The sequence below is a fragment of the Trichechus manatus genome, unplaced genomic scaffold, assembly GCF_000243295.1.
Source record: "Trichechus manatus latirostris isolate Lorelei unplaced genomic scaffold, TriManLat1.0 scaffold00113, whole genome shotgun sequence".
NCBI classification, from domain to species: domain Eukaryota; kingdom Metazoa; phylum Chordata; class Mammalia; order Sirenia; family Trichechidae; genus Trichechus; species Trichechus manatus.
The window spans coordinates 3,901,766-3,928,765 of NW_004444049.1; the positions used below are offsets into that span (position 1 = coordinate 3,901,766).

General features: G+C 55.7%; 2 protein-coding genes across 3 annotated transcripts; one reads left to right on the forward strand and one right to left on the reverse strand.

Moving 5' to 3' along the window:
- Window positions 1-969: 969 nt before the first annotated feature.
- Window positions 970-12,855, forward strand: PITPNM1 (phosphatidylinositol transfer protein membrane associated 1). The gene is made up of 22 exons (XM_004383894.2): window positions 970-1,388; window positions 1,480-1,601; window positions 1,728-1,952; window positions 3,704-4,027; window positions 4,106-4,201; window positions 4,284-4,391; window positions 5,936-5,997; window positions 6,297-6,547; window positions 6,882-7,071; window positions 7,199-7,306; window positions 7,502-7,659; window positions 7,740-7,942; window positions 8,401-8,571; window positions 9,172-9,336; window positions 9,525-9,673; window positions 9,787-9,897; window positions 10,213-10,329; window positions 10,518-10,666; window positions 10,743-10,892; window positions 10,961-11,144; window positions 11,454-11,582; window positions 12,357-12,855. The coding sequence occupies exons 1-22, from the start codon at window positions 1,111-1,113 to the stop codon at window positions 12,618-12,620; spliced, it is 3,714 nt and encodes a 1,237-aa protein (XP_004383951.1). The 5' UTR covers window positions 970-1,110; the 3' UTR covers window positions 12,621-12,855.
- A 1,171-nt stretch (window positions 12,856-14,026) lies between these two features.
- Window positions 14,027-20,606, reverse strand: AIP (aryl hydrocarbon receptor interacting protein). Of its 2 annotated transcripts, none has more exons than XM_004383654.3 (6): window positions 20,248-20,595; window positions 17,003-17,182; window positions 15,569-15,757; window positions 14,884-15,060; window positions 14,652-14,793; window positions 14,027-14,343 (listed from the first exon to the last, which is right to left on the reverse strand). In XM_004383654.3, the coding sequence occupies exons 1-6, from the start codon at window positions 20,344-20,346 to the stop codon at window positions 14,138-14,140; spliced, it is 993 nt and encodes a 330-aa protein (XP_004383711.1). In that variant the 5' UTR covers window positions 20,347-20,595; the 3' UTR covers window positions 14,027-14,137. The 2 variants fall into 2 exon arrangements, with proteins under 2 accessions (XP_004383711.1, XP_012413142.1); XM_012557688.2 differs by having other exon boundaries at window positions 14,146-14,343; window positions 14,660-14,793; window positions 20,248-20,606.
- Between the last annotated feature and the right edge of the window lie 6,394 nt (window positions 20,607-27,000).

Genomic DNA, 27,000 nt, shown 5'->3' on the forward strand with positions numbered 1-27,000 from the left:
GTAGGGTGGGGGTGGGGCAGGTAGGAGCTCCAGAGGGCGAGGGAGGGGGTCTGGGCTAAGAGGAAGGGGCCTGGGGCAGGCCTCGGAGAGGCCAAGGTGCTGACGTCTGTTCCCCAGAACTGCAGGACTGGAGTCTGAGGAGGACCTGGATGGGCCTCAGAGAGTTGAGTGGGCCAAGTCCTGGCTCTAGAGATGTAACTGGGAAGGACCTGGGGGTTCTCAAGCTATGAGGGGTATGGTAGGAGCTGGGATTGGAGTCCAAGGGAGAGAGGAAGGGAATCGGGGTGACGTGTTCAGAGAAGCGGAGCCCATTACTCACCTTGATGCTTCATTCCAGCCCCCTCTGGCCTCTTGCTGATACTTGAGCTGGCCGGACACGCTCCCACCTCAGGGCCTAGCAGGGGCTTCGTCCTCCTTTCTCCAGTGCTCAGTACCACCCTGGTCCCCCTAACCTGCAGGCGTCTGCATGGCTCCCTCCCTTACCTCCTTCAAGTGTTGGGCCATGTTTCTTATCAACCAGGTCTTCCCTATCGTATTAAAATTGCAAACCCCAACTCTTGATCCCGCTTTCTTTCTTCCATAGCATACATCACTGTCTGACATACCATAAACCAAACCTGTTACCATCGAGTCGATTCTGACTCATAGCGACCCTATAGGACAGAGGAGTGAAGCTCTAATCTTCACAGAAGCAGACTGCCCTATCTTTCTCCCACGGAAGCAGCTAGTGGGTTCAAACTGCTGACTTTTCAGTTTAGCAGCCAAGCGCTTAACCGCTGCACCACCAGAGCTCTTAACATACCATGTAATCTGCTTTTATATTGTGTCTCTCCCTCCACTCGAATGTCAGTTCCACCAGGGCATGGATCTTTGTTCTGTTCAATGATATATCCCAGTCAATATAATCCCGAACAATGCCTGGCACGGAATAGGCACTCAATAAATGTCTGAATGACCGAGTCAGTCCCCACAGGGGACTGGACAGAGGCTGTTGTGATCCTGATCCCAGGGAGCTGAGGGGGCCAGGGCCAGGTTTCAGGGAGTTAAGAGGGCTGGGACTGGGGCCCCAGACCTGTGAAGGGGGCCAGGCTGAGTTGGGGGTCCCACAGGATGAGTTGGGAAGGGCTTCATTCCCGGGTTGAGCTCCCTGTTCTGCTCTGCCCTGGGCTGCAGAAAAAGAGCCGGGAGGAGTCGAGTGGCGAGGGCAGTGGCGTGGAGATCCTGGCCAACCAGCCCTACACGGATGGGCCAGGCGGTAGTGGGCAGTACACACACAAGGTGTACCACGTGGGCTCCCACATCCCAGGCTGGTTCCGGGCACTGCTGCCGAAGGCCGCCCTGCAGGTGGAGGAGGAATCCTGGAATGCCTATCCCTACACCCGAACCCGGTGAGTGAGTGGGGCAGGCATGGGCCTGTGGCCACAAGGGGCATGGCCCTGGTGGCCACAGTAGTGACCCTCACCCCTGCACTCTGTCCAGGTACACCTGCCCCTTCGTAGAGAAGTTCTCCATTGAAATAGAGACCTATTACCTGCCTGATGGGGGGCAGCAGCCAAATGTCTTCAACTTGAGTGGGGCTGAGAGACGGCAGCGCATCCTGGGTGAGGCCTGGTGTTAACGGGGGTGGGGGTGACCCCGGAGCCCATCCCCAGCCACCCGCTGCTTTGCTGGGCAGCCCTGGAGAAGTCCCAAGCACTGGCTCAGTGCTTGCTGCCTCCCCACCCCAGACACCATCGACATTGTGCGGGATGCAGTGGCCCCAGGCGAGTACAAAGCAGAGGAGGACCCCCGGCTGTATCGCTCTGCCAAGACCGGCCGAGGACCACTGGCGGATGACTGGGCGCAGACGGCGGCCCAAACGGGGCCCCTCATGTGCGCCTACAAGCTGTGCAAGGTGGAGTTCCGCTACTGGGGCATGCAGGCCAAGATCGAACAGTTCATCCATGATGTCGGTGAGCACCCAGCACGCCCCATCCGCTGGGGGACGCCTACGTGAAAAGCCCTCATTCCCATTTGATGTGGCAAGTGCTGAGCCAGAGAACAGTGCAGCCTGGCTGGGGATCGGGAGAGCTAGCCTGGAGGGGCAGGTAGTAGTCAGGAGGGCAAGAGGCTGGCCACGTGATCCGAGGTCCATCCCAGCATTTGGAGATGTTGCTTCTTCCATGAAGATCCTAAGACTCCATCGCTCCATGAGTGGAGTAAGACAGAATCTCAGGGTTGTCAGCTCCGAGTCCCATCTTCTGGCCCAGGTCCCCAGGACCTCCTGTTCCACACCTCCCCTTAAACATGACCCCACAGCCCCTGCCCCACCTCCAGGTCCAATCCCTGGATGGGGAGTCCAGGGGCCTGGGTTCTGCTCCATTGCTGGTCCCCGTGGAACCTGCAGCAAGCCACTTCCCATCTCCACACCTTAACTGTCCCTTTGGGAAATGAAGGTGAGATACTAAGAGCTAATATTGATTAAGCAATCACAACATGCCCAGTCTTTGTGAATCACTTCACATGCAAGATCTCCTGTAGGTAAGGACTACCATTATTCCCCTTTTACAGATGGAAAATACAGAGAAGCACAAATAAGAAAATTAAAATCACCACATATAACCACCACATATAAATTTCTGATATATTTCCTGCTAGGAGGCCCTGGGTGGTGCAAATGGTTAAGTGATTGGCTACTAACCAAAAGGTTAGCAGTTCGAGTCTACCCAAAAGCACCTTGGAAGAATGGCCTGATGATCTACTTCTGAACAGTCAGCTACTGAAAACACTATAGAGCACAGTTCTACTCTGACACACTTGGGGTCACCATGAGTTGGAATCGACTGGACAGCAACTGTTTATGTATTTTCTTCCAGACTCTCATACAGTCATACACCGCGTAACGTCCGTTTGGGCCATGTCCAACCACATAGACATCTGTGGTCCCAAAAGATTATAACAGAGTTCAGAACAGGTTGTAGCGGCGTAAGCGGACATCGCTGGATATAGGGAATGCAAGAGCTTCTCACACTCAACATGTGTATCTCATGTCTCTTGTACACAAAGCAATTTGGCTGCCAGGTGTATAACGGAACAGTATATTGTAGAGAGATTATTTGCCCCCGCAAATAATACGGTATTCGCACAATGTCCAAATCACACAACATCCTGTTTCACAGAACACATCGTGGACGTTAAGTGATGCATGACTAATTATAGCCCGACCATTATTACTTTATTTCCTTGGATACTGAAGGGTTTCTAACTTTATTCCTCTGCTTAAGATGACAATATCCCAGGATGGGTATCATCTTTTGCCACAACCTCCATTAAGTGCCAACACTTCCATTAACTATTAACACCTTCATTAGCCATCAATAATTTCATTAACTGTTAACGCCTCAAGGAAGTCAGCAGGAAGCCAGCTGAAAGAGAGCAAGAACAAGCATTGGTCCCAGCTTCTGGGGTGATGGGGTGAGGTCAGTGCTCAGAGTTGGGGTGTCCACAGGGATAGAAGAGGCAGTGGGCAGGGAGGGAGGTGGGGCAGGAAGACAGATGCCCCAGTTCCCACTCCCATCCCCTGGATAGTGCTGGCCCTGCCCTACTTCGTGGCTGTAGGCAGGCAGCGTGCCCAGGGGAGCCATTACCCAACCTCGAGGGCTGGGATGTGGCTGCGGCAGCTGGAAGCCTGGAGGGGGGCACTCTGACGCCTCGGTGTCTGCAGGTCTGCGCCGGGTGATGCTGCGAGCCCACCGCCAGGCCTGGTGCTGGCAGGACGAGTGGACGGAGCTGAGCATGGCTGACATCCGGGCCCTGGAGGAGGAGACCGCCCGCATGCTGGCCCAGCGCATGGCCAAGTGCACCTCGGGCAGTGAGGAGCCCGAGGCCCAGCCCTCCGGGAAGCCGGGCACTGAGGTCCGGGCTGGGGCCAGCCACGCCAGCACCCCCGACGGGCCGGAGCCTCCTGGCCCCGATGCCTCCCCTGACGCCAGCTTCGGCAAGCAGTGGTCCTCGTCCTCCCGCTCCTCCTACTCGTCCCAGCACGGAGGTGAGGCTGGGGGCTGGGCCGGGAGGGAGCGCCCCCCGCAGGCTGGGCTCTCAGGCTGTGGCTGAGCCGGCCCTGCAGGGGGCGTGTCTCCCCAGAGCCTATCCGAGTGGCGCATGCAGAACATCGCCCGTGACTCCGAGAACAGCTCCGAGGAGGAGTTCTTTGATGCCCACGGTCAGCACCAGGGCCCTGGCGGTGGGTGGGGGTCATCCCTGGGCAGCTCCCCTCTCTGTGACACAGCCCCCTGTCCCCTCAGAAGGCTTCTCTGACAGTGAGGAGGTCTTCCCCAAGGAGATGACCAAGTGGAACTCCAATGACTTCATCGATGCCTTCGCCTCTCCCACAGAGGCTGAGGGGGCGCCAGGTGAGCACCCCGCGTCAGGCCATGGCCAGCTTCGTACACGGTGGGAGGGCTGAGTCCTTCCCATGGCCTGTGACAGGGACGGTCTGCATCTCAGAGAATCCCGTGGCTGGCTGTCCTGGGCACTGGGGACTCGGAGAACAGCTCAGTCATAAGTTTAATGGGGTCCTAAGATGAATGTAAAGGAGCCCTAGTGGTGCCGTGGATAAAGCACTCATCTGCTAACCAAAAGGTCAGTAGTTCAAACCCACCAGCTGCTCCAAGGAAGAAAGATGTGGCAGTCTGCTTCCATAAACATGACAGCCTCGGAAACCCTGTGGGGCAGTTCTGCTCTGTCGCTTGAGGTCTACTCTTTCACTTGAGTCGCAATCAACTTGACAGCACCCAACAACAAGATGAATGTCAACCAGAGAGGGTGCTCATTAAATACACAAGTGAATAATGAATGGACAATGGGTGTACAGTAGTCCCCCCGTGCATGGGGGGCACATTCCAGGACGCTCAGAGGATGCCTGAAACCACAGATAGTACTGAACCTTGTATACACTATGTTTTTTTCTTATACATAATATCTATGATAAAATTTATAAATTAGGCATAGTTAAGAGTAATAGTAATAATAATTAGCTATAAAAATAACTAATGATAAAATAGAACAACTATAACAATATACTGTGATAAAAGTTATGTGAGATGAAGTGAACTGAATGACCTAGGCACTGTGACATAGCATTAGGCTACTATTTTTGGATCGCGGTTGACCGCCGGGTAACTGAAACCACAGAACGTGAAACTGTGGATAAGGGGGGACTACTGAAGGGGGGACTACTGAAGGGGGGACTACTGTATCCAAGGTTCAGACAGAACACAAAGGATAGAAGAGTTAATCTGGAGTCAGAAAGGCTTCATGTGGGAGGTGATGTCTAAGCTAGGTTTTGAAGGACTGGACCAGCGTTATCCAAAGGAACTTCTGTGATGATAGAAATGTTCTGTATTTGTGCTGCCCAGTGTGGTAGCCATGAGCCGTACATGGCTAGTGAGCACCTGAAATATGGCAGGTACAAATGAAGAACTGAATTTTTATTTTAATTCATTTCAATTTCAATAGCCACATGTGGCTTCAAAAAAAAAACCAACTCAACCCCGTTGCCGTCAAGTCGATTCTGACTCATAGCGACCCTATAGGACACAGTAAAACTGTCCCCACAGGGTTTCCAAGGAGCAGCTGGTGATTTGAACTGCCAGCCTTTCAGTTAGCAGCTGAACGCTTAACCACTGCACCACCAGGGCTCCGACGTGACCAGTGGCTACCATATTGGTCAGGGTAGGATTAGAAGTGTGCCAAGCAAACAAGGCTTTGTGGGGAGAGGCCCCCCTGACAGCAGGGCCTACCGGGGCAAAGACCTTACAATGTGGAATGACCTGTGAGAACCAGGTGTGGGGGGCAGGTCAGAGAGAAGGGGTGGGGGCCTCAGGCAGACACCAGAGCAGGGGTGCCCCAGGGCTCCCTCAGCTCCCGCCATCACTGACTTTCCCCCGCCCTACAGACCCTGGAACCGAGGCCGCTAAAGGCATTGGGGATGGGTCCCGAGCAGCCAGGGATTCGGAGGTGAGTATGGTTGGCCCTGGCGGCACCACAGTTAAGTGCTGGGCTGCTAACTGAAAGGTTGGCAGTTTCAACCCACCCTTTGGGTCCGCAGGAAAAAGACCTGGCGATCTGCTTCTGTAAAGATTACAGCCTAGGAAACCCTATGGGGCAGTTTCTCCTCTTTCACATAGGGTGGCTATGAGTTAAAATCAACTCAATGGCAACCAAACAACATGGTTGCCACCCTCACCCCCACATCGCAGTTCTGCCACCTGCCAGCCATCCACTCTGACACCTGTGGCACCCATTGCACCCCGCAGGGCACAGACAGCACCGGGGAGCTGGGGGCCGAGGCCTGCGCGGTGCACGCCCTCTTCCTCATCCTGCACAGCGGCAACATCCTGGACTCGGGCCCCGGGGACGCCAACTCCAAGCAGGCTGACGTGCAGACGCTGAGCGTGGCCTTTGAGGCCGTCACCCGCATCCACTTCCCTGAGGCCCTGGGCCATGTGGCACTGCGCCTGGTGCCCTGCCCGCCCATCTGTGCTGCCGCCTATGCCCTTGTCTCCAAGTACTGGCCAGGGGGGGACGGGCGGGGGACACACAGGGCCCTCAAGGCAAGGACAGCCATCTAGGGGCTCCTAGGATCAGGGAGGCCCTATGCAAGTGGGGGAGGAGGCTGGGAAGCCAGACACCTGAGCGCTTGGCCTACCTGAGCAACCTGGGCCAGTCACTCACCTGCTGGACCTCAGCTGCTAGGCAGTGGCTCCTTTGCAGAGGCCTCCCCAGTGCTGCAGCTCCCCACCAAGGCCCATGGGGCAGGGAGTTGCTCAGCGGGCCAAGGGGACCCGAGGGCAGGGGAGCAGCTAGAGGCTCCCCACCAACCTGTCCCCCTCCTCCTGCAGCCTGAGCCCCTACAGCCATGATGGCGATAGCCTGTCCCGCTCCCAGGACCACATCCCACTGGCCGCCCTGCCGCTGCTGGCCACCTCATCCTCCCGCTACCAGGGAGCCGTGGCCACTGTCATTGCCCGCACCAACCAGGCCTATGCCACCTTCCTGCGCTCACCTGAGGGCACTGGATTCTGCGGGCAGGTCAGCGTGTAGGGATGTGGCCGGCAGTGTGCCCCCGGAGCAGCCCCCGCCCTCCCTCCACTGCAGCCCCAGGCGTGGCCTGGCCTGGCCACAAGTCCCCTCTTGATGTCACCCCCCCCAACACCAGGTGGTGCTGATTGGGGACGGCGTTGGCGGAATCCTGGGCTTCGATGCACTCTGCCACAGTGCCAATACGGGCACGGGGAGCCGGGGCAGCAGCCGCCGAGGGAGCATGGTCAGTGGGGGGCTGTCTCCAGGTCTCTGCCCCGGAGTGTGACCTCTCTGTGGGCAGCTCTGCCTGCTGCCTGGTCCTGTTCGTCCCCAGTGTTGCTCTGCCCAACCCCCAAGCCTTTCTCCTTCTTATTTCCAAATAAGTAGAAACTGAACAGTCTCCAGGCCTGAGGATGCTTCTCTCCCCCGTTCCATCTAGAACAACGAGCTGCTGTCCCCCGAGGTCGGCCCAGCGCGGGACCCCTTGGCAGATGGAGTGGAAGGGCTGGGCCGGGCCAGCCCAGAACCCTCAGCCCTGCCTGCCCAGCGCACCCCCAGTGATGTGGCCAGCCCTGAGCCCGAGGGTTCCCAGAACAGGTGACCTCCCTGCCCCATCACCCCACCATGCTCGTGCTGAGAGCAGAGGCAGCCGAGCTAAGCACACCCCTCCCGGACAGCCTGCAGGCCGCCCCAGCCACCTCCTCTGGGGAACCCTGGCGGGCCAGCACAGCCTCCTGCGCCCCTGCTGCTGGCTCCGAGGCGCCCGACAGCCCCACCAGCGCTGCCCGCCTTGACTTCAAGGTCTCTGGCTTCTTCCTCTTCGGCTCCCCACTGGGCCTGGTGCTGGCTTTGCGCAAAACCGTGATGCCCGCCTTGGAGGGTGAGTCCTCGGTGTGGGGGGCGCTCCTCGTCCTGTGTCTGATCAGGTGCCCCAACCCCCATCCGGCCAAACTCATCTGAGCTTCCCTCTTACCTGTGATCCCCCACTGTACAAATTAAACGGCTTGGCTAGCAGAGGGGAAACCAAGGCCCAGAGAGACGGGAACTGCCAAGGCCAAGTTTCCCAGAGGAACTTCATTGGCCGATGCTCTGTCAGAGAAGGGGTCCAACAGGCCTGGGGAATGCTGCGTCCTGAACCACATCAGCCGATCACAGGCTCTGAGAACACCTTGGCCAGCAGACCTGCCGGACTTTACACAGGACCCTAGTGGCCACCCCGGGAGGGCCGGGTGGGAATGCTGACTCAGCGCCACAGTATGTCAGGGTGCTACTTCCCACACACCCTCCTCCCAGCATGCCCGCTGAGCCCCTCCCCACCTTTCTCTTCCGGGTATCCAGTGGCCCAGATGCGCCCAGCCTGCGAGCAGATCTACAACCTCTTCCACGCGGCTGACCCCTGTGCCTCCCGCCTTGAGCCCTTGCTGGCCCCCAAGTTCCAGGCCATCGCCCCACTGGCTGTGCCCCGCTACCAGAAGTTCCCCCTGGGAGATGGCTCGTCCCTGCTGCTGGGTACGTCCCAACCAAGGAGAGCACCTACAGGTTACCATATCATCAGTAACCTCTCAGTAACCACTCCCAGGACCAGGGAGCCCTCCTCCCCTGGCCCCTAGGGGGTCTGGAGCCCCAGTTACCTCTGACATTCTCTGCCCAGGAGTAGGGTGCTGTGGCAGTGACTGAGCTAGAGAGGGGAGACAGCGTCATCGGTGTGCCAGTGTCTGAGTATATGCCACTGTGTGTGTGGCTGCTGTGTGTGTGTGGGAGTGCACTATGTCTCCACATGCGCTTGTGTTGTTTATGTGTTGATGTGGGGAGTGTACGGGTATGCATGCAATCAGGTCCAAGTCCAGCCCCATGAGACAGGTGGGCATGGGCTTGTGTGGATGTGACAGCATTCTGATGGGAATGCGGCTGGCTGCCGGGACGAGCTAAGAGGAGGCTGCTCCCTGTGCTTCACCCCACCCAGATATGGGGCAGTCCAGCCTCAGCCAAGCCCCGGCCAGGAAGGGGAGGATAGGCAGGGTGGTGGAGGTGTAGGGGCTGGGTGGGAAGATGGGAGGGCAGGCCTGGCCCGGCCAGTGTGAGCTGCTGAGGCTGCCCCTCCTCCCCCAGCCGACACCCTGCAGACCCACTCAGGCCTCTTTCTAGAGGAGCTGGAAATGATGGTGCCCTCAACGCCCACCTCGGCCAGCGGTGCCTTCTGGAAGGGCAGTGAATTGGGCACTGAGCCACCTGCCCAGCCAGCTGCCCCCAGCACCACCAGTGAGGTGGTCAAGAGTGAGTTAGCCAGCCCTGCTTAGGCAGTGCAGCCTGCTGGGGTGGGGGACACTTCCTCTGGTTCCCCCAGCACTGAGCCCGAACTCGGCAGAGCGCAGGTTTGGCGGGAAGGAGGGAAAAGCGCCCGGGCCGGCAGGGGGGTCACGGGGCGGGAGGCCCCTGACTCACTGCCCGCCGTGGCCGTGCAGTCCTGGAGCGCTGGTGGGGGACCAAGCGGATTGACTACTCACTGTACTGCCCCGAGGCGCTCACGGCCTTCCCCACCGTCACGCTGCCCCACCTCTTCCACGCCAGCTACTGGGAGTCGGCCGACGTGGTGGCCTTCATCCTGCGCCAGGTGGGCCGGGGTGAGGAGTTGCGATGGGAACGGGAGGGGGAGGGAGCCGTGGGCCGGGGCAGCAGGGGCAGCCCCGGGCCCCCTTCACGTGGCCTCGCCGGGTCCCACCGCAGGTGATCGAGAAGGAGCGACCCCAGCTGGCCGAGTGCGAGGAGCCGTCCATCTACAGCCCGGCTTTCCCCAGGGAGAAGTGGCAGCGCAAGCGCACGCAGGTCAAGATCCGGGTACGCGCCCCGCCCCCTTCTCAGCATCCCCCTCCTCATGACCGCGGCACCCCCTCTCTTGCATTGCCTGTTTCCTCACGACCTCGCGCCCTGGGACCATAGTCCCCTTCTTAAATCGGGGTCCTCAAACGCGCGTGCATCCCTGCCCTGTCGGGACCAAGCCCCGCCCCCCTAGGATTCTGGCTCCGCCCCCTTGGCGCCTCGGTCCCGCCCCCTCTGGGCCAGGCCTCGCCCCCTGGATGAGGATCCGCCTCCCCATCTCCCCTGCATCCCATCCTCTCGGGGCCGCGGCCTCACCCCGTCTCCTCCCGCCAGAACGTCACTTCCAACCACCGGGCAAGCGACACAGTGGTGTGCGAGGGCCGCCCCCAGGTGCTGAACGGGCGTTTCATGTACGGGCCCTTGGACGTAGTCACGCTTACCGGAGAGAAGGTCAGGACCCTGCGGTCTACCTGCGTAGATCCACCCTCATTGGACCTTCCTGTCCCCGGAATAGCTCCGGGTCCGGCCGAGTTGTACCCCAGCCCACCCCCGACTACAGGCCCGCCCCCGCTGTCCCCTCCTGAGTCGGGGGTGCACGGGGCACCTCCCCCATGGACCCTCCCGCCCCTCCCCGCCAGGTGGACATCTACGTCATGACGCAGCCGCTGTCCGGCAAGTGGATCCACTTTGGCACTGAGGTCACCAACAGCTCAGGCCGCCTGGCCTTCCCGGTGCCCCCCGAGCGCGCGCTGGGTATCGGCGTCTACCCTGTGCGCATGGTGGTCAGGTGAGCCGGGGGGCGGGCCTCTGGGGACGGGCCTCCACTGGGCCTCGCCCCCGCGCTCACTCCCCATGGGCCGCAGGGGCGACCACACGTACGCCGAGTGCTGCCTGACAGTGGTGGCCCGTGGCACGGAGGCGGTGGTCTTCAGCATCGATGGCTCCTTCACCGCCAGCGTCTCCATCATGGGCAGCGACCCCAAGGTGCGCGCCGGCGCCGTGGACGTGGTCAGGTAGGAGCCGCCCCGCTCCCGCGTGCTGGCCCCGCCTGGCCCGGGGCTGACCACCGCCCCGCCCGCAGGCACTGGCAGGACGCGGGCTACCTGATCGTGTACGTGACGGGTCGGCCCGACATGCAGAAGCACCGCGTGGTCGCCTGGCTGTCGCAGCATAACTTCCCCCACGGCGTCGTCTCCTTCTGCGACGGCCTCACCCATGACCCGCTGCGCCAGAAGGCCATGTTTCTGCAGAGCCTGGTGCAGGAGGTGCGCAGCGGGGAGGGTCCCGCCCCCGACCCGCCCGTAGGACGGGAGGGCTACCGGGTCCTGTCCCTCTGAGGTCTGACAGGTCTCCTGCCCCGACCCTTCTGTCTGAGAGGCCCCTTGCCCTGGGTCTCAAGGAGGGAGATTGGACCGGCCCCGCCCTGCCAGGACCTAGTGACTTGAGCACCTTTTGGCCCCGCCTCTGTCCTACTAGCCCCACCCCAGAAAGTCTGACCCCAGGAAGCCCTCAGACCCCACTGCCGGCCTCAGAGCCCCGCTTCCCGGGGCTCTGACCGGCCTCTCCGGTCCCAGGTGGAGCTGAACATTGTGGCCGGCTACGGGTCCCCCAAAGACGTGGCCGTGTACGCGGCGCTGTGCCTGCCCCCTAGCCAGACCTACATCGTGGGCCGCGCTGTGCGGAAGCTGCAGGCGCAGTGCCAGGTGAGGGCCACGTGGAGGGGAGCGGGGCTCTGCAGGGAGCAGGGAGGGCTCTCAGGCCATAGCAGCACCCGAGGGCGAGGCTGTGAGATGCTGCAGGCCAGCACTTTGTGTCTCAGGCCTCAGGGGATCTGTGGTCCTGGTAGAACTAGGGTCCTGAGCAGCTTGGAACTTGGAGTCAGAGCCGGCCAGGCCGCAGTGGTAACTAGAGTGTGCCGGAGATGAGGACTGGCTGCTTCCTCTCTAAAATGGTAGCTGCCCCTGCCGCACCTCCTCAGTTTATCAGGAGGGCGTTAATGTCGCAGGGCTGGGCCAAAGCAAAACCCAAACCCAAACCATTGCCATCAAGTCAATTCTGGTTCATAGCGCCCCTATAGGACAGAGAAGAATTGCCCCATCGGGTTTCCAAGACTGCAGTCTTCACAGAAGCAGACTGCAACATCTTTCTCCCCTTAGAGCAGCTAGTGGGTTCGAACCATCGACCTTTTGGTTGGCAACCGAGTGCTTTAACCACTGCACCACCAGGACTCCAGGTCAAAGCAAGAGCTTGCTAAACGTTAGCTGTCGTTATTTCTCCTCTAAGATCCCATTTTACACATGAGGAAACTAAGGCCCAGTGGTAGGAGTAAACCAGTGGTGCCCTGGCTCCCAGCCTGGGGCTCCTCCTGGCAGCGCTGACAGTCCCCACGCTGCCTCGGAGCCCAGGAAGCGCAGGTGGGGGCAGCACGTGGGCCTGAAGCCAGCCACCCCCTCATGCCTGCCCACCTCTGCCTGCAGTTCCTCTCCGATGGCTACGTGGCCCACCTGGGCCAGTTGGAGTCAGGTTCCCACCCTCATGCCCCTACGGGACCCCCGCGGGCCGCCTTGGCCAAGAGCAGCTACGGCGTGGGCGCCCCTGTGGACTTCTTGCGCAAACAGAGCCAGCTGCTTCGCACCAGAGGCCCCAGCCAGGCAGAGCGCGAGGGCCCAGGGACACCGCCCACCACCCTGGCACGGGGCAAGGCCCGCAGCATCAGCCTCAAGCTGGATAGCGAGGAGTGAGGCCACACTGGCCGGACATGGGTTATTTATTCACACCCCGAGGGGCCCACATGGCTGCGAACAGGAGGCTGGGGCCTAGCCTGCCGGCCCCACCCAGCCCACCAGCCCCACACCCTGCATCCGTCTGCCCCTCTGTGTTTCCCCCTTTCCATGTGGGGGACACAGCCCGGGGAGGGAGAAGGGAGTGGGGGTGGGCCCAGAGCCTTTCCAGTGTGTGTCCGTCCATGAAAATAAACCCACCTGCATCCCACAGCATGCCCACATGCTTGGCATCCCAGGGCAGCCGAGCATAACTGACAGTTTGATGGGGACGCGGAAGCACACGGGACAGGGACCTTCCCAGGGTCATAGAGCAGGTCAGGCAGGGCCAGGATGGGGGCCTGGGCCTCCAAGCTCTCAGGGTCCTGGATAGCATCACCTTGTCTGGACCCTCCCCTTGACCCAGACATGGCGTCTCACTGAAACCCCTGCCCGAAAGAGCCGAGGCCAGGGGACAATGCGGTCAGAGGTGGGGTGGGGGCTGCACTGGGAGAGCACCTCACTCAGACACCGGCCCCTCCTCTTCTCTGCACCCCACCCAAGGTCCCGGCGGAGACCTGCCCAGCAGCCACCTCCCAAAGCTCTTCTTCCTCCAGAGTGGGTCTCTGATACCCTCCCTGCTGGCCAAGGTCCCCCCACCCCGTCCTCCCTCAGAAGCGCTTCCTTCTCCCGCACTGGTCTTGCCATAAGGCTCAGGCCCCAGGCCAACGGGGGACCTGGAAATACCAAGGCCACCCTCCAAACGCACCCTCTCCCCAGCCTGAGCAGCCCACACCTTGCCGTGTGTGGCCCCCCCACCACAGCCCCCACCCGGCGCACCCCCTCCTCCAACGCTTCTTCCTCAAGTCCCCGTCCCCGCCCAGGACTCCTGGCTCTGTCTGGCCCCAGGGCTGTCCTCTGCTGCTCCACATCCCCTACAGCTCCCCATGATTCCTGGGACAACCTCACCCGGCCCTGAAGTTCCCCACCCCAGTTCTGGACCCCAGACCCCACATCACACAGACACAGTGCCGCCCTTCTGCCCCTCGCCCAGTGCTATCTTCACCTCCTATGCCCGTCAGGACACAACTCGAGTCCCTGACCCTCCCGAAAGGAAGCTCCCCAGCCAGCCCGGCCACCTGGCTTGTGCCAGCTCTAGCTCCCCTTCAAGACTAGGGGCTCCCAAGGTACCCCACCCTGACCAGCTAGAACCACCTCCTCTCCAATAGAGAGCACCGTCCTCATTTCTCTCTCAGAGCCCAGAGACTCAGAGCTGGTGAATGGGGAGCTGGGACTAGAACCCTAGTCCTTTGCCTTCCCAGGGCCACCCAAGAACCAGGACATGCCAGGGATGACCCCAGCTCTCCTGATGGATCAGCCTAACAGACCAGAGAGAGATAAATAAGGCCTTTATACAGAAGAACTGTGGTGTAGCAGGGGCAGGTGGCCCGGTGGCAACAGCACTGGACTTGGCAGGGTGGGCAGGGCCGGAGACCCTGTCAGGGGGTGAAGATGCCCCGGAAGCGGGCCTTGTCCTCCTCGTCCTTCTGCCGGATCCGTGCCTCCAGGGTCCGAAGCTCACGACTCACAACAGGCTCCAGGGCTGGGTCCAGCTCCAGCACCTTGGCGAAGTCAGCCTGGGCCTCCTGGGCATTCCACACGGCCGCATGGGCCTTGCCCCGCTTGAAGTAGGCCTTGACATTGTCTGCAAGGGGTACCAGCGGGCGGGAGGGAACAGCGTGAGTGGAGTACCAGCCAGCTGCCTGGCTGCACTTCTCCTGCCACCGCGTGCCCCTTCCGGCCTGAGAATGCCAGCCTCCCTCCCTGTTATACCACTCAGACCTCACTGGCACAACGGGGCCCATGCCACAGGTGGGGGTGTTTGGTAAGGCTTTTGGGAGAGCTCGGAATGGGGGATGTCAAGGCTAGATGTTGAGCCCGGCGCCCAGTGGTGACGGACGCGGCGGCAGCTCACGGGACCGCCCGCCGCCCACCCTGCGGCCCAGCACTCACCGTCATACTTGTTGAGGATCGCGGAACAGTGGTCCAGGACTTCGTAATACTCTTCGGCCACCAGCTTGCACTGGGAGTAGTTGAGCAGCAACGGGGTGATCTGCTGGTCCAGCTGGATCCAGTCAGGGGACCCAGGCTGTTCCTGGGGGCACAGGCCCAGGGAGGAGAAAGAGGTTGAGCCTGCAGCCCCCCGGCCCTGCTCCACCTGCCCACACCAGCCTCGGGGCAGCACCTTCATCTGCAGGTTCTTGAGGCAGGCGATGGCGTCGTAGTACTTGGCGGCAGCTTCCTTCACGTGCCCCTCACGGTACAACCGGTTCCCCTCCTGGTGGATGCCTGGGACTGCCTTGGCCTTCTCCTCATCCGTCATGGCCCACGGGTCCTGCTGGTACGTGCCGGGGCTCTCCACCTGCCGGGGCGCGGGTCAGGTCAGCTTCTCAGCCCCAGACTCACCAGCCTCTGAGCCGGCAGGGCCCCAGACATCAGACGCTGGAGGCAGAATCACTTGTTCTTTTCGTTGACCAGTCAACCAACACTTGTTGAAAAACAAACATCTCCTACGTCCCGGCACTGGGCCAGGTGTGGGGAACAGAGCAGGGAGCAAGAGGGTGAAAACGCCTGGCCTCACAGAGCTCACGTTTCCTGGGGAGACAAGCCACACGGGCAGGGAAACGCATAGTCCTACATGATTTCAGATCATGGCCAGGCCGTGATCGCAGTGCCCACACAGGGGCAGAGAACAAAGGACGCAGGGTGGGAAGGAGGGCCTGCTGGAGGAGGAGGGGCACCGACAGACGGCCGGGGGTCTCAAGCAGGCCCTTCTTGCCTCTACCTGCGCCCCTCAGCAGTTCATCCACTGATCCCCCCGCCCTGGGCAGGCCGGCAGGGCCGGGCAGTGGTGGTCAGGTGGCCCTCACCTTCAGCATTTCGATGTCGAAGATAAGAGGCCGGGGGCTCTGCTGCAGGGCATCCAGGTCGGCGTGGCCCAGAGAGCTGTGCTCGTGCATCTGGGCGATGCCACAGCAGTGCCGCTGCCCCTCCAGGGGGTCCTTGCCGGCTGCGATGTTGCGTAGACTCTTGGCCACCAGTGGATAGAAGACCACGTGCTGCAGGAGGGCAAGGGGGCGCACGGGCTCCGTCAGCGCAGGCTGGCTGGTCACCAGCCCCAGAGGCCCAGCCCCGCTCCCATCACCACCTGAGAAAGGACTCTGAGGCTCCGAGAGGGGAAGCCAATGACTCAGGGCTCCCTGAGTGCAGGCGGAGGCCCCTAGGACTCCCCAGCCTCCCAACCTCTCTCCAAGTGAAACCCCCAGCTTCTGTCATGCTCTCTGGATGGCAAACCAGGCTGAGTACCTACCACACACTCACACACACACACTCACACATACTCTTACGCTCACACACATTCTCACACACACACTCATCGTCACATACACACTCCCTACCACCCTTCCATCTCTTCTGCCCTTAAAGGCCTGTTGAATTCTCACCTCCCCCTCCTCCTCTTCCCTGGGACACAGCCCACAAGCTGGGCTCCTCACTATTACTGGGGTCCCCCCAAGTTCTCTTCCCCATATCTCTTCCTTCTCCCCACTCCACCCCACCCCACTCAGGGCTAGATCACAGCTGGGTCCAGGGCAGCAACTTCACACCCCGCAGGCAAGAAGGGCGGAGGGGACCCAGGCGCCGGCCTCTCCTCTGTAGCAGCTGTGTGTGGGGGTGGGGGTGGCAATCCGTCTGAGTCCTCTCACTCCCCCACCATCTGTGTGCGAGCTGACTGCTCAGCTGTCGGCCATCCACACAGCAGGCCTTTCCTGAGCTTGGCTCTGGGTGAAGCCAGAGGTGTACCAGGCCAGCTCCCTGCCCTGCAGTGGCTCAGGTCCAGGCAGGGGCCGAAATCCTGGCCATGCAGGGCATGAGGGCCTGGGAGACCCAGATGAGGGGTTCAAGCCTCCCGCCAGCAGTCAGGGAGGGCTTCCTGGGGGTGGTGACCCAGGAATTGGCCTTGAAGTATGAGGGAAGATCTTGGCCAAGAAGGGATGGAAAGGAGAGGCAGGGAGGTCAGGGGGAGGCTGGCAGGGGCCAGACCAGCAGAGCCATTAGAGCAGCTATAACTTACGCTCTATCCCGCCGGCAAGGAGCCACAGAGGTTTTAAGCAAGGGGTTGTATGGATCATTTGCGAGTGAATCCCCTGGCTGCAGTTTGGCTAATGGACAGGAGAGAGCAGAAGAGGCCAGGATGCCAGCGGGAAGGCAGGTGTGGAGCTGGGGGTGGCCCAGCCAGGGGGCCTGGGGATGACCTAGGGCATGGTGGGACAGGCAGACACGGCAGGTAGGTGTGGGCCGGGCACCTTGACGTCACAGAGGAACTGGGCGATCTCCCCCTCACGCATGGTGCACACGATGGTCTCCCACACGGGCAGCTTGAACTTCTTGCCGATGATGAGCTCCATGGGTTTGCCGCGTGCTCGGCTGTCATCCAGCACGGTGCCCTCCTCGTCACTGTGCAGCGTCCGGTAGTGGAAGGTGGCCTGTGGGTCACATGCAGAATCAGCAAGGGCCCCACCCCGCCTTGCAGACGGCACAAAGGACACAGCTCACCTAGGGGTCTCCATCTGACCTTACACTTGACACCACCCCTAAGTCACAGAGGGAAGAAAGCAGCCCTAACTCACATGGTTAGTGGGTGGCCGGGCTGAGACTAGACCCCAAGTCGTCTACCTCCATTCATTCCTTCAACAAGCATTTACTGAGCACCTACCATGTGCCGAGCTCTGTGCTAGATGCCAGGATCCAAAAAACCAAGCCCCTTGCCATCGAGTCGATTCCGACTAATAGCGCCCCTATAGGACAGAGTAGAACTGCCCCATAGGGTTTCCAAGGCTGTCATCTTTACGGAAGCAGACTGCCACATCTCTCTCCCAAAGGGCAGCTGGTGGGTTCGAACCGCCGACCTTTTGGTTTGCAGCCGAGCTCTTTACCCACCGCACCAACACGGCTCCTTTGCCAGGATACAGCGTGAGCAAGACAGACAAAAGTCCCTGCCCTGGTGGAGTCCACGTTCTAGAGGAAGGAGACGGCATCGAACAAGGCCGTGTGTGATGTCAGGGGGCGCTCAGCACCAACTACAGGTCAAACCACAAACGACAGCAGGCTGAGGGCAGGTCTACACAGAGCGGGCAGGGAGGGCAGACCTGAGGGGAGGAAGGGACAGAGGCACCTGGGGCAGAGAGGGATGCCCACCTTCTAGGCCAAAGAATAGCAGGTGCAAAAGCCTTGTGGCGGGACCATGTTTGGTGAGTTCAAGCAGCAGCAAGGCAGCCCTTGTGGCAGACACAGAGCGGAAAGGACCACAACAGGGATCGGCAGGGATGGTGCCCACAGGGCCAGTGAGACGAGAGTTCCTGGCTAAGCAGAGGAGCGTGGTCCCACTTGAGTTCTGCTGTTGGGATGAGGACAGATTGTAGGGGGCGGGCAGAGCAGAGAGGCGAGTTAGGGGGTCACTGCAGGAATCCAGGGAGAGGCAATGGTGGCCGGAAGCAGAGTGGTAATGGTGGATGTGGTGAGAAGTGGTCAGATGCTGGCTATATTCTGAGGATTTGCTGTCAGATGGGAAAGAAGCCACGGATGACTCCGACATGGGCATTGGAGAGTAGCTTTTACTTTCACTTGAAATAGCTGTGGAGTGGTGGGAGTCAGACCACCTCCATCCCGGTCTAACCGAGCCCTCTCGTGTCCCCCATGGAGAGTTTTTAAAGAGATGACCCTGGGGGGGATCATCCAAGGGTAAGCGCCAAGAGATGAGACCCTGACAAGATACGTGCAGAGGAGCCCACACGCTCAGCCACCACACAGGCTGCCCCTCTGAACTCAGTTTCCACGGCAGTCAATGGGACCAACAACAGTACCTATGTCACATGTGGGCATTCCGGGGAATAAACTTGTGAAGCACTTAGGACAGTGCCCTGCACACAGAGAGCACTCACTGGGGATTGGTTATCTGCTATTACCGGTGCCTGTTCTTAAGGAGCCTCAGTGGCACAGTGGTTAAATGCCCGGCTGCTAACCAAAAGGTTGGCAGTTCAAACCCACCAGCTACTCTGCGGAAGAAAGATGTGGCCGTCTGCTTCTGTAAAGATTACAAGCTTGGAAACCCTATGGGGCGGTTCTGTTCTGTCCTATAGGGTCGCTGTGAGTCGGAACCGCCTTGACGGCAATGGGTTTGGGGTTCGGTGCCTTCTCTTGAGATGCCTTTGTTCACAGATCTTGACGACCCTTACAATGTTGTCTCCCTCCGCTGTCTGCTGTGCCCAGTTTCTCCTCTGCCGGGCCCCCAGCTCCAGTCCCTTCTTCCAAGACCATCACTCCCCAGCATGTGTGGGCATGCACGCACACCCACATACCTCTCTTCTCCAAGAAGGTCCCTCTTAATATGCCAATGATCGATAGAGTTGTGTAGCTCGCTCCCGTCTAGGGCACTCACACCAGGTGGAAACCTTCACATGCCGGCCCTTGGCACAGGGCTGGACAGGGACATGCATCATTTACCAAAAAAAAAAAACAACAAAAAAACCAAACCCATTGCTAACCAGTCAATTCTGACTTATAGCGACACTATAGACAGTAGAACTGCTCATAGGGTTTCCAAGGCTGTAATCTTTATGGAAGCAGACTGCCACATCTTTCTCTCCCAGAGCGGCTGGTGGGATCGAACCACGGACCTTTTGGTTATCAGCCAAGTGCTTAACCACTACGACACTAGGGCTCCTTTTCCGTCATTCACGGTAGCTATTATTTTTTATGTCCCCAGTACCTGGCAGGATCTTGATCATCCGCTCAATAAACATCTCCTGCATGACTGCGCTGCGCAAGGCGCAGGGCTGCCCTGGGAAGCTCCTGTCTACGGACAAGCGGCAACAAGGAAAGTCACTCTGGCGGCCACGAGAAGTGCTGCAGCAGGAGCAGGGGGGCCTGGAGATGCAGGAGGCTTGGGGGAGGGGCTGTGAGGGATGGGCTTGGGGCCTGGACGCAGAAAAGAGGGAGGTGAGGGGCTCTTCACTTCCAAGCCCTCATCTGTCCTGAGCCGCGCCACGTAGTAAAGCTGCCAACAGGTTTCCAGCGGGCATATGGGACCCCTGGGCCCATTCTCTGGTTTGCGGCCCTGGGGCCTCAGTTTTCCCATGTAAATATTGGGAGCTGATCGAGGTCTTCTCAGAAGGTCTCGCCATCATAAAAGACCTTGAGCCTGAGACCCAGAGGACCCGCGGCCCCTCCCCGGTCCCAGGTTTGCAGCCTACGTTCTTCTCCAAAGCTGGTTCTGCGCAAACACTGAGATCAAAGCCCCGCACCTTGTTTGTGAAGACTGACGGCCTCTCCGACCAATGAGGCCACAGGGCCAAGCCTGGGGGCGGGGTACATGTATCCGAATTCATTCCCTACTTAAATTCAGACCAATCAGCGTCGAATGTCGCATGTGCGTGGTAGGGTCAGGGGAGACTGCTATCTGGGCATGTGCAACCTCTCGCTTAAAACCTCCTCCCGCCTCTTATGCGCACCGCGCCTCACCAGGGACAAGTGGAAGGGAGTATACACGAACCTTGGTTCCATCCTGAAAGTCAGGGAGGTCTCCTCGGCCCTCTTGTATCACACGCTTTTGGATCCCGTCCTCCCGGAGTCTTGCGATGATATCCGCCATCCTCCTTCCCCGCTGCTCTCTTTCGGCAACTTCCGGACTCGCTCGGCAGCTTCCGGACCTGCTTCGGCAACCTCTAGCGCTTCGGCAACTTCCGTAACGGCGCCATTTATAACTAAGGGCAGAAGCAAAAAGGGACTGAACGCTCGGAAACGGATTTTGATTGGTTCTCTGTGCTGCGGCTGCGCGAGCGGGCCTGTCTAGGGGCGGGGCCTGAGAACTTCTAGGGGAGGAACAGGAGCTGTCAGAGGCGGGGCCTTGGTCTGCACGGATGGGCGGGGCGGGACGTCCCTAGCGATTGTGTAATTGAATCTGTTTGGACTGCGAATGGGAGTCTACTCGATTTAAAATTGTAGAAGTAAATGTAACGACGTTACAGAGAGGAAAATGAAAATATAGCCTAGTCGTAATGCCGCACGCTCAAATAGCTATCATTTTTCCGTATTCTCTTCCAACTTTTTAAAATATATAGCGTACTAGTGACATTTTGCATCCAGTATTTTTCTCTCTCAAAAAAAGAGGAGGGAGAGGGAGAGAGGGGAAGGGGAAGGCGAAAGGAAAGAAAAGGGGAGGACAGTTTCTGTATCTCTGCAGGAACCGTAAACTTTCCAAGACATTGAGAGACCTTTGTGGGGTCAGTGGAGTGTGTTTCGTTGTACAGTGTCTGGCACATAGGCGCCCAATCAATACTGGGGAATGAACGATAGAAGTGAGGTACCTTGCGGGCTAAAACACATTTCTCCTTGCTTCCAGGAAACTAGTTGTACACAACTATAGGAGTCTTCTCTTCCCCTTTAAGGTTTCGGTAACCGAGTAAGGGGGAATGTATCAGGCCTCTGCACCGTTTTCAGCTCACCATCATACAACTGCCAAGAATTAGTGTCCGTCCCCTGTGACCCAGGCGCTAAGCGCTTTAGATATTTAGCCTGGTTAATTTTCCAACAAGAAGCTCCCTGAGAGAGCCAAGAGGAAACATGTTTTTGTTGGTTAACTTTTGGTTTTGTTTTTTATCAATATAGAAAGTTTTACAAGTAAGTTCTACCAAATTTTGAGGGAACAAGTATTCTGTATCTTATACAAATTGTTCCAGAAACTAGAAGAGGGGAAGTTGGCCAACATATTTTATGAGGCTGGTTTAATCTTGATTTCTAAACCAGATAATTATACCACAAGGCAAGAAAAGTATACAACCATCTCAGAAATAAATATAGATACGAAACATACTAAATTAAAATATTAAGCTAATTAAATTCAATAGTGTATTTACAAGCGCATCAAGATCTAGTAGGGTTTTTTCCAAGAAGGTAAGAGTGTTGTAACATCATGGAAAAAACTTGTGCGGTTATCATAAACAATACAGAAGAAAGCATCTGATGAAGCTCTATGACTATTTATGCTAAAAACTCACAGGAATAAAAAGGAACTTCCTCAAGTTGATAAAAGCTGTATACAATTAAGTATGATGGAGCAAGTATATTCATATTCCCTTTAAAATCAGAAGCAAGACATGGGTGCCCCCCGTCCATGATGCTGTTTGACACAGCATTAGAAGTCCCGGCCAAAGCAGTAAGACAAGAAAAGGAAATAAGTATGCACTGTCATTATTAGCAAATTATATAATCATCTACAGAGAAAATCCAACAGAATCAGCAAGACCATTTTAACAAATTAGAGAGTTCAGCAATGTTATGTTGTCGTTGTGAGATGCTGTTGAGTCTGCTCCAACTCATGGCAACCCCATGTATAACAGAAGAAAACTGCACACTCCTGCACCATCTTCACAACAGTAGGTATGTTTAAGCCCATTGTTGCAGCCACTGTGTCAATCCATCTCGTTCAGGATCTTCCTTTTTTTCACTCACCCTCTACTTTACCAAGCATGATGTTATTCTCCAGGGATTGGTCCCTCCTGATAACATGTCCAAAGTAAGCGGGACAAAGTCTCACCATCTTTGCTTCTAATGTTACAGGGATATAAAATAACAAAACTTAATAATATTCTTCCACACCGATTCAAAAAGATAGTAGTAAATAAAATAACATTCAGAATAGCAACAAAACCCATAAAGAATTTAGGAAACCAAAAGACAGCCCAGAAGTTTTTGGAAAAAAAAAATGTTTTAACTCTATTAAAGGACATAAAAGAAGATATGGATAATGGAAGTGATATCCTTGTTAATGAATACAAAAACCTAACATTTAAAGATATCATTTCTCCCAATGTTAATCTAGAAATTCAATGAAACCCCAATAAAAATTGAGAGGATTTTTTGAGAACTGGGACATTTTTGTAATATTCCTATAGAAGATTAAAAGTCCACGGGAAGATAAGTGAAGGTTGAAAAAGGTGACCAACAGAAGTGGTTTTCCCTAACATATTAAGACACACCACAAACCATGGTGATAAAAAGCATGTGATACAGGCCTAGAATTAGTCCAACAGATGAAAGGAACCAAAAAAAGTGCTTAGAACAGATATATATATATGAGCAACTATATAGCTGATATACAGGTGGCACCACAATTCAATGGAAGAAAGAACTGATTGGAAGGTGGTGGGAAAACTGGCTCACTTTACACTGAAAGAAACCTAGATCCCTCACATCATATCCAAAGGTGGACTCTATAGGGTTAAGGATCTTAATATTAATCGGAATGAAACCTAACATTTATCAAGTGCTCACTATGTGCCAGGCACTGTCCTGTGCTTATTATGCATTAATTCATCTAGTCCTCAGTTAATGCTATGAAAAAAAAAAAAAAACTGTTACCGTGGAGTTGATTTGGACCCATGGCAACCCCAAGTGTTACAGAGTAGAACAGCTCTATAGGGTTTTCTTGGCTGTAATCTTTACGGAAGCAGATCGCCAGGCCTTTCTTCCGAGGCACCAGTGGGTGGGTTCAAACTGCCAACCTTCAGTCGAGTGCAAACCATTTGCACTACTAAGGGACCTAAGGGAAGCACTATTATTAACTCCATTTGACAGATGAAGAAATTGAGGCACAGAAGAGGTTATGGAGCTTGCGGAAGCCACGTGAGGTGAGTCCTGCAGGTGAGGTGAGCCCTGCACGTGCAGGGTGGAAACCTGTCTTTATTTAACGTTTGCTATTTTGTTCATCATGGATTTTTGAATTCATTTTGATTTTTAAATATCATTGCATTAAAATATTATTTATCTTGCTTACTGGGTTTTTTTTGTGTCCCCTGAAATTTTGCACCCAAGGGGAGTGCCTCACTCCATCCCCTAGTCCCAGCCCCCCAAGCTCCCAAAGCTAGTAAGGAGAAGAGCTAGAATTCCAGGCCAGGCAGCTTGGCTAATAATTACTTTGCTGCAACATCTTTCTAGATAAGTAAAACGATAATGGCAATAGTGGAGTAAGATGTTGGAGAATATATTTGTGACCTTAGGCTGAGAAAACAGTTTAAGCAAGACTCAGAGAGCACAAACATAAGGCAAAAAGCATGTGGATTTGACTATACCAAAACTAAGGATTGTTCTCTAACAAAGGGCACTTTAGATAAAGTAAGAACACAAAGACAGACAGGGAGGAGATATCTGCAACATCAGAAACCATCAAGGGATTAATAATTAGATATGCATGCACATGCAAATCAGCAGGAAAAAGACTGGAAACCCAATAGAAAAAAATGGACACAGGAGATGAACAGCCAGAAGAGGGAACCCAATGGCTGCCAAGTATAAGAAGTGCTGCTCGAACTCTCCAGTGGTCAAAGAACCCGGATGAAAACAAGGGGCGAGATATTCATCAGATTGACAAAACTATTAGAAAACCGGATAATGTAAGTGCTGAGGGAAAAGCAGACCCCTTGTAGTGGGTGTGTGAACTAAGGAGAGCATCTGTGGTATACTTTGTGAAGTCGTGGGTGCACACGTCCGTCCTATGGCCCGGGAGTTCTAGTCCTGGGTCACTACTCCAGGAAGGATTCTGCCACCGTCCATAAGGAGGCAATATGAAGAGTTGCTGGGCAGTGCAAACAGGCCAACGTGCTCTGCTGCTAGCCGAAAGGTTGGAAGTTTGAGTCCACCCATAGGCACCTCAGAACCTCAGAAGAAGGTCTTGGCAATCTACTTCTGAAAACCCAGCTATCGAAAACCCTATGAAGCACAGCTCTACTTTGACACATATGCGGTCACAATGAGTTGAAGTCGACTCAACAGTAACTGGTCTGGTGTGTGAAGATGTTCATGAAGGTGGTGGTCGTTCAGTGGTAGAGTTCTCGTCTTCCATGAGGAAGACCCAGGTTCAATTCCCAACCAATAAGCCTCATGCACAGCCACCACCTATCTGTCAGTGGAGGCTTGCATGTTGCTATGATGCTGACCAAACTGCAGCAGAGCTTCCAAACTAAGACTAGGAAGAAAGGCTTGGCAATCTACTTCCAAAAATCACCCAGTGAAAACCCTCTGGATCACACTGGTTTGATGCACAACCAATCACGGGGCTGGCTTAGGACTGGGCAGCGTTTCATTCCGTTGTGTATGGGGTTGCCGTGAGTTGGCTAACTCCTCCACAGCTAACAACAATGATGTGAAGATGTTCATGGCAGTGATGTATGTGATAGGGTGTTGAGGCCAACTAAGTGTGCATCACTGTGTGTGGGTGGGTGGACGGGGTGGTGGTTAATAAAAGTGGTGGATGTTCAGCATGGTCTACTTAGTCATCTACTGCTGCTTTAAGAGAAATACCCCAAGTGGATGCCTTTCACAAAGAGAAGTTTATTCTCTCACAGTCCAGTAGGCTACAAGTCCAAATTCAGGGCATCGGCTCCAAGGGAACGCTTTCTCTGTCCGTTCTGGAGGAAGGTCCATGTCATCAATCTTCCCTTGGTCTGGGAGCTTGTCTGTGCAGGAACCTCAGGTCCAAAGGACGTGCTCTGCTCCCAGCGCTGCTTTGTTGGTGGTATGAGGTTCCCAAGTGTCTCTGCTCACTTCTCCCTTTTATATCTCAAAAGAGATTGGCTTAACAACTCTTCAAACAAAGATTGGACTGGACTGTGGGACATAAAATGATACTCGTGAAGAGTGTGCTTCTTAGCTCAAGTAGATACATGAGACTAAATGCACAGCTCCTGTCTGGAGGTGAGATGAGAAGGCAGAGAGGGTCAGGAGCTGGCTGAATGGGAACGGGAAATCCGGGGTGGAAAGAAGGAGTGTGCTGTCACAGTATAGGGAGAGCAATTAGGCTCACATAACAATGTATGTATAAATTTTTGTATAAGAGACTAACTTGAAATGTAAACTTTCACTTAAACTACAACAATAAATGAAAAAATTAAATTAAAAAGAGAGATTGGTTTAAGACACTATCCAATCTTGTATACCTCATCAGTATAACTGCCACTAATCCATATTAGATCATAGTGACTGAATTTACAACACATAAGGAAATCACATCAGATTACAAAATGGTACACAATTATACAATACTGGGAATCATGACCCAGCCAAGTTGACAGACTTGTCAATCCATGACATCTACCATGCTTGCAGCTAGGAGAAGCAACAGACAAGATGTATGCGGAGAACATTAGTGCTGAGTGGAAAAATGTAAAGAACAGAATAGGTTTTAGATGATGACATCGGGTTTGTAAATTGCAAACACATCCACATGTGAGACAATGCCACGTGTGGTACGGGGCCATACAGCACGCAAGGACGCAGGCTGAGCACACTGAGGAGGAGTCTGATGGAAGGGAGGGAGGAGGACAGGAGGTGGGCAATGAAAGAGGAAAAATGAATGAACAAAACTAGAGAGGATCCTGGTTCGTGGTGATGGTGTGTCACAAACTGAAAAGTAGGATTGACTCAACTCTCTGAACTAAGGAAGGGTGAGGAAAAGGAGGGTCCTCCTGGGAGCCGCGGAGACCTGGGTTCAAATCCCAGTTCTACCACTTGCAAGCATCTAGGACTTTGACAAACCACTCAGTCCTTCCTTCCAATAGTATTAATTGTGCATCTAATGTTGTCACTGTTCTGGGCTGTAGACATCATGGTGAATAAAACTGTAAAATAAGATAATTTCATTTAAGTGCTGTGTGATGCAAGACTGACTTTAGACTGCATTGTGGGGATGGCCTTTCCAGGAGCAAATATTTGAGCTAACATTTGATGAAAGGAGCCAGCTGTGAGAAGAGCCAGACTAAAAGCTTCCCAAGCATAGGGAACAGCACATACAAATGTCCTGGAGTGGGAAATGAGCCCGGCCAGTGAAGAAAGACTGTAAGAAAGCCGAAGTTGTCTGAGTGGGGTTGAGTGAGGGGCACAGGGGGACTTGATGAGGCTAGACGAGGCAGGCAAGGGGCAGAGCATTCAGGGTTTTGTGGGCCTTAGCGTTAAGAGTTCAGATTTACTCTAACTGCAATGGAAAACCACGATTTATCCTAACTCAAGGGAAGGTTTTAAGCAGGGGAATGACCTAGTTGCCTACTCAGAAAAAAAAAAAAAAAGTTGTATTTAGGACCAACACAACGAGAAAAAGATCAGGAGTGTTTTAAAAGATCACTTTGGCTGCTGCCTGGATTGGAGGAGAGAGTGGAAGTCACACAAGCTCCGTGAGTGTCAGTTTCCATATCTGTAAGATGGCGAGAACACTTCTCTCTTGCAGGACCGTGGGGAGAAAGAGTCGGGAAGCCGC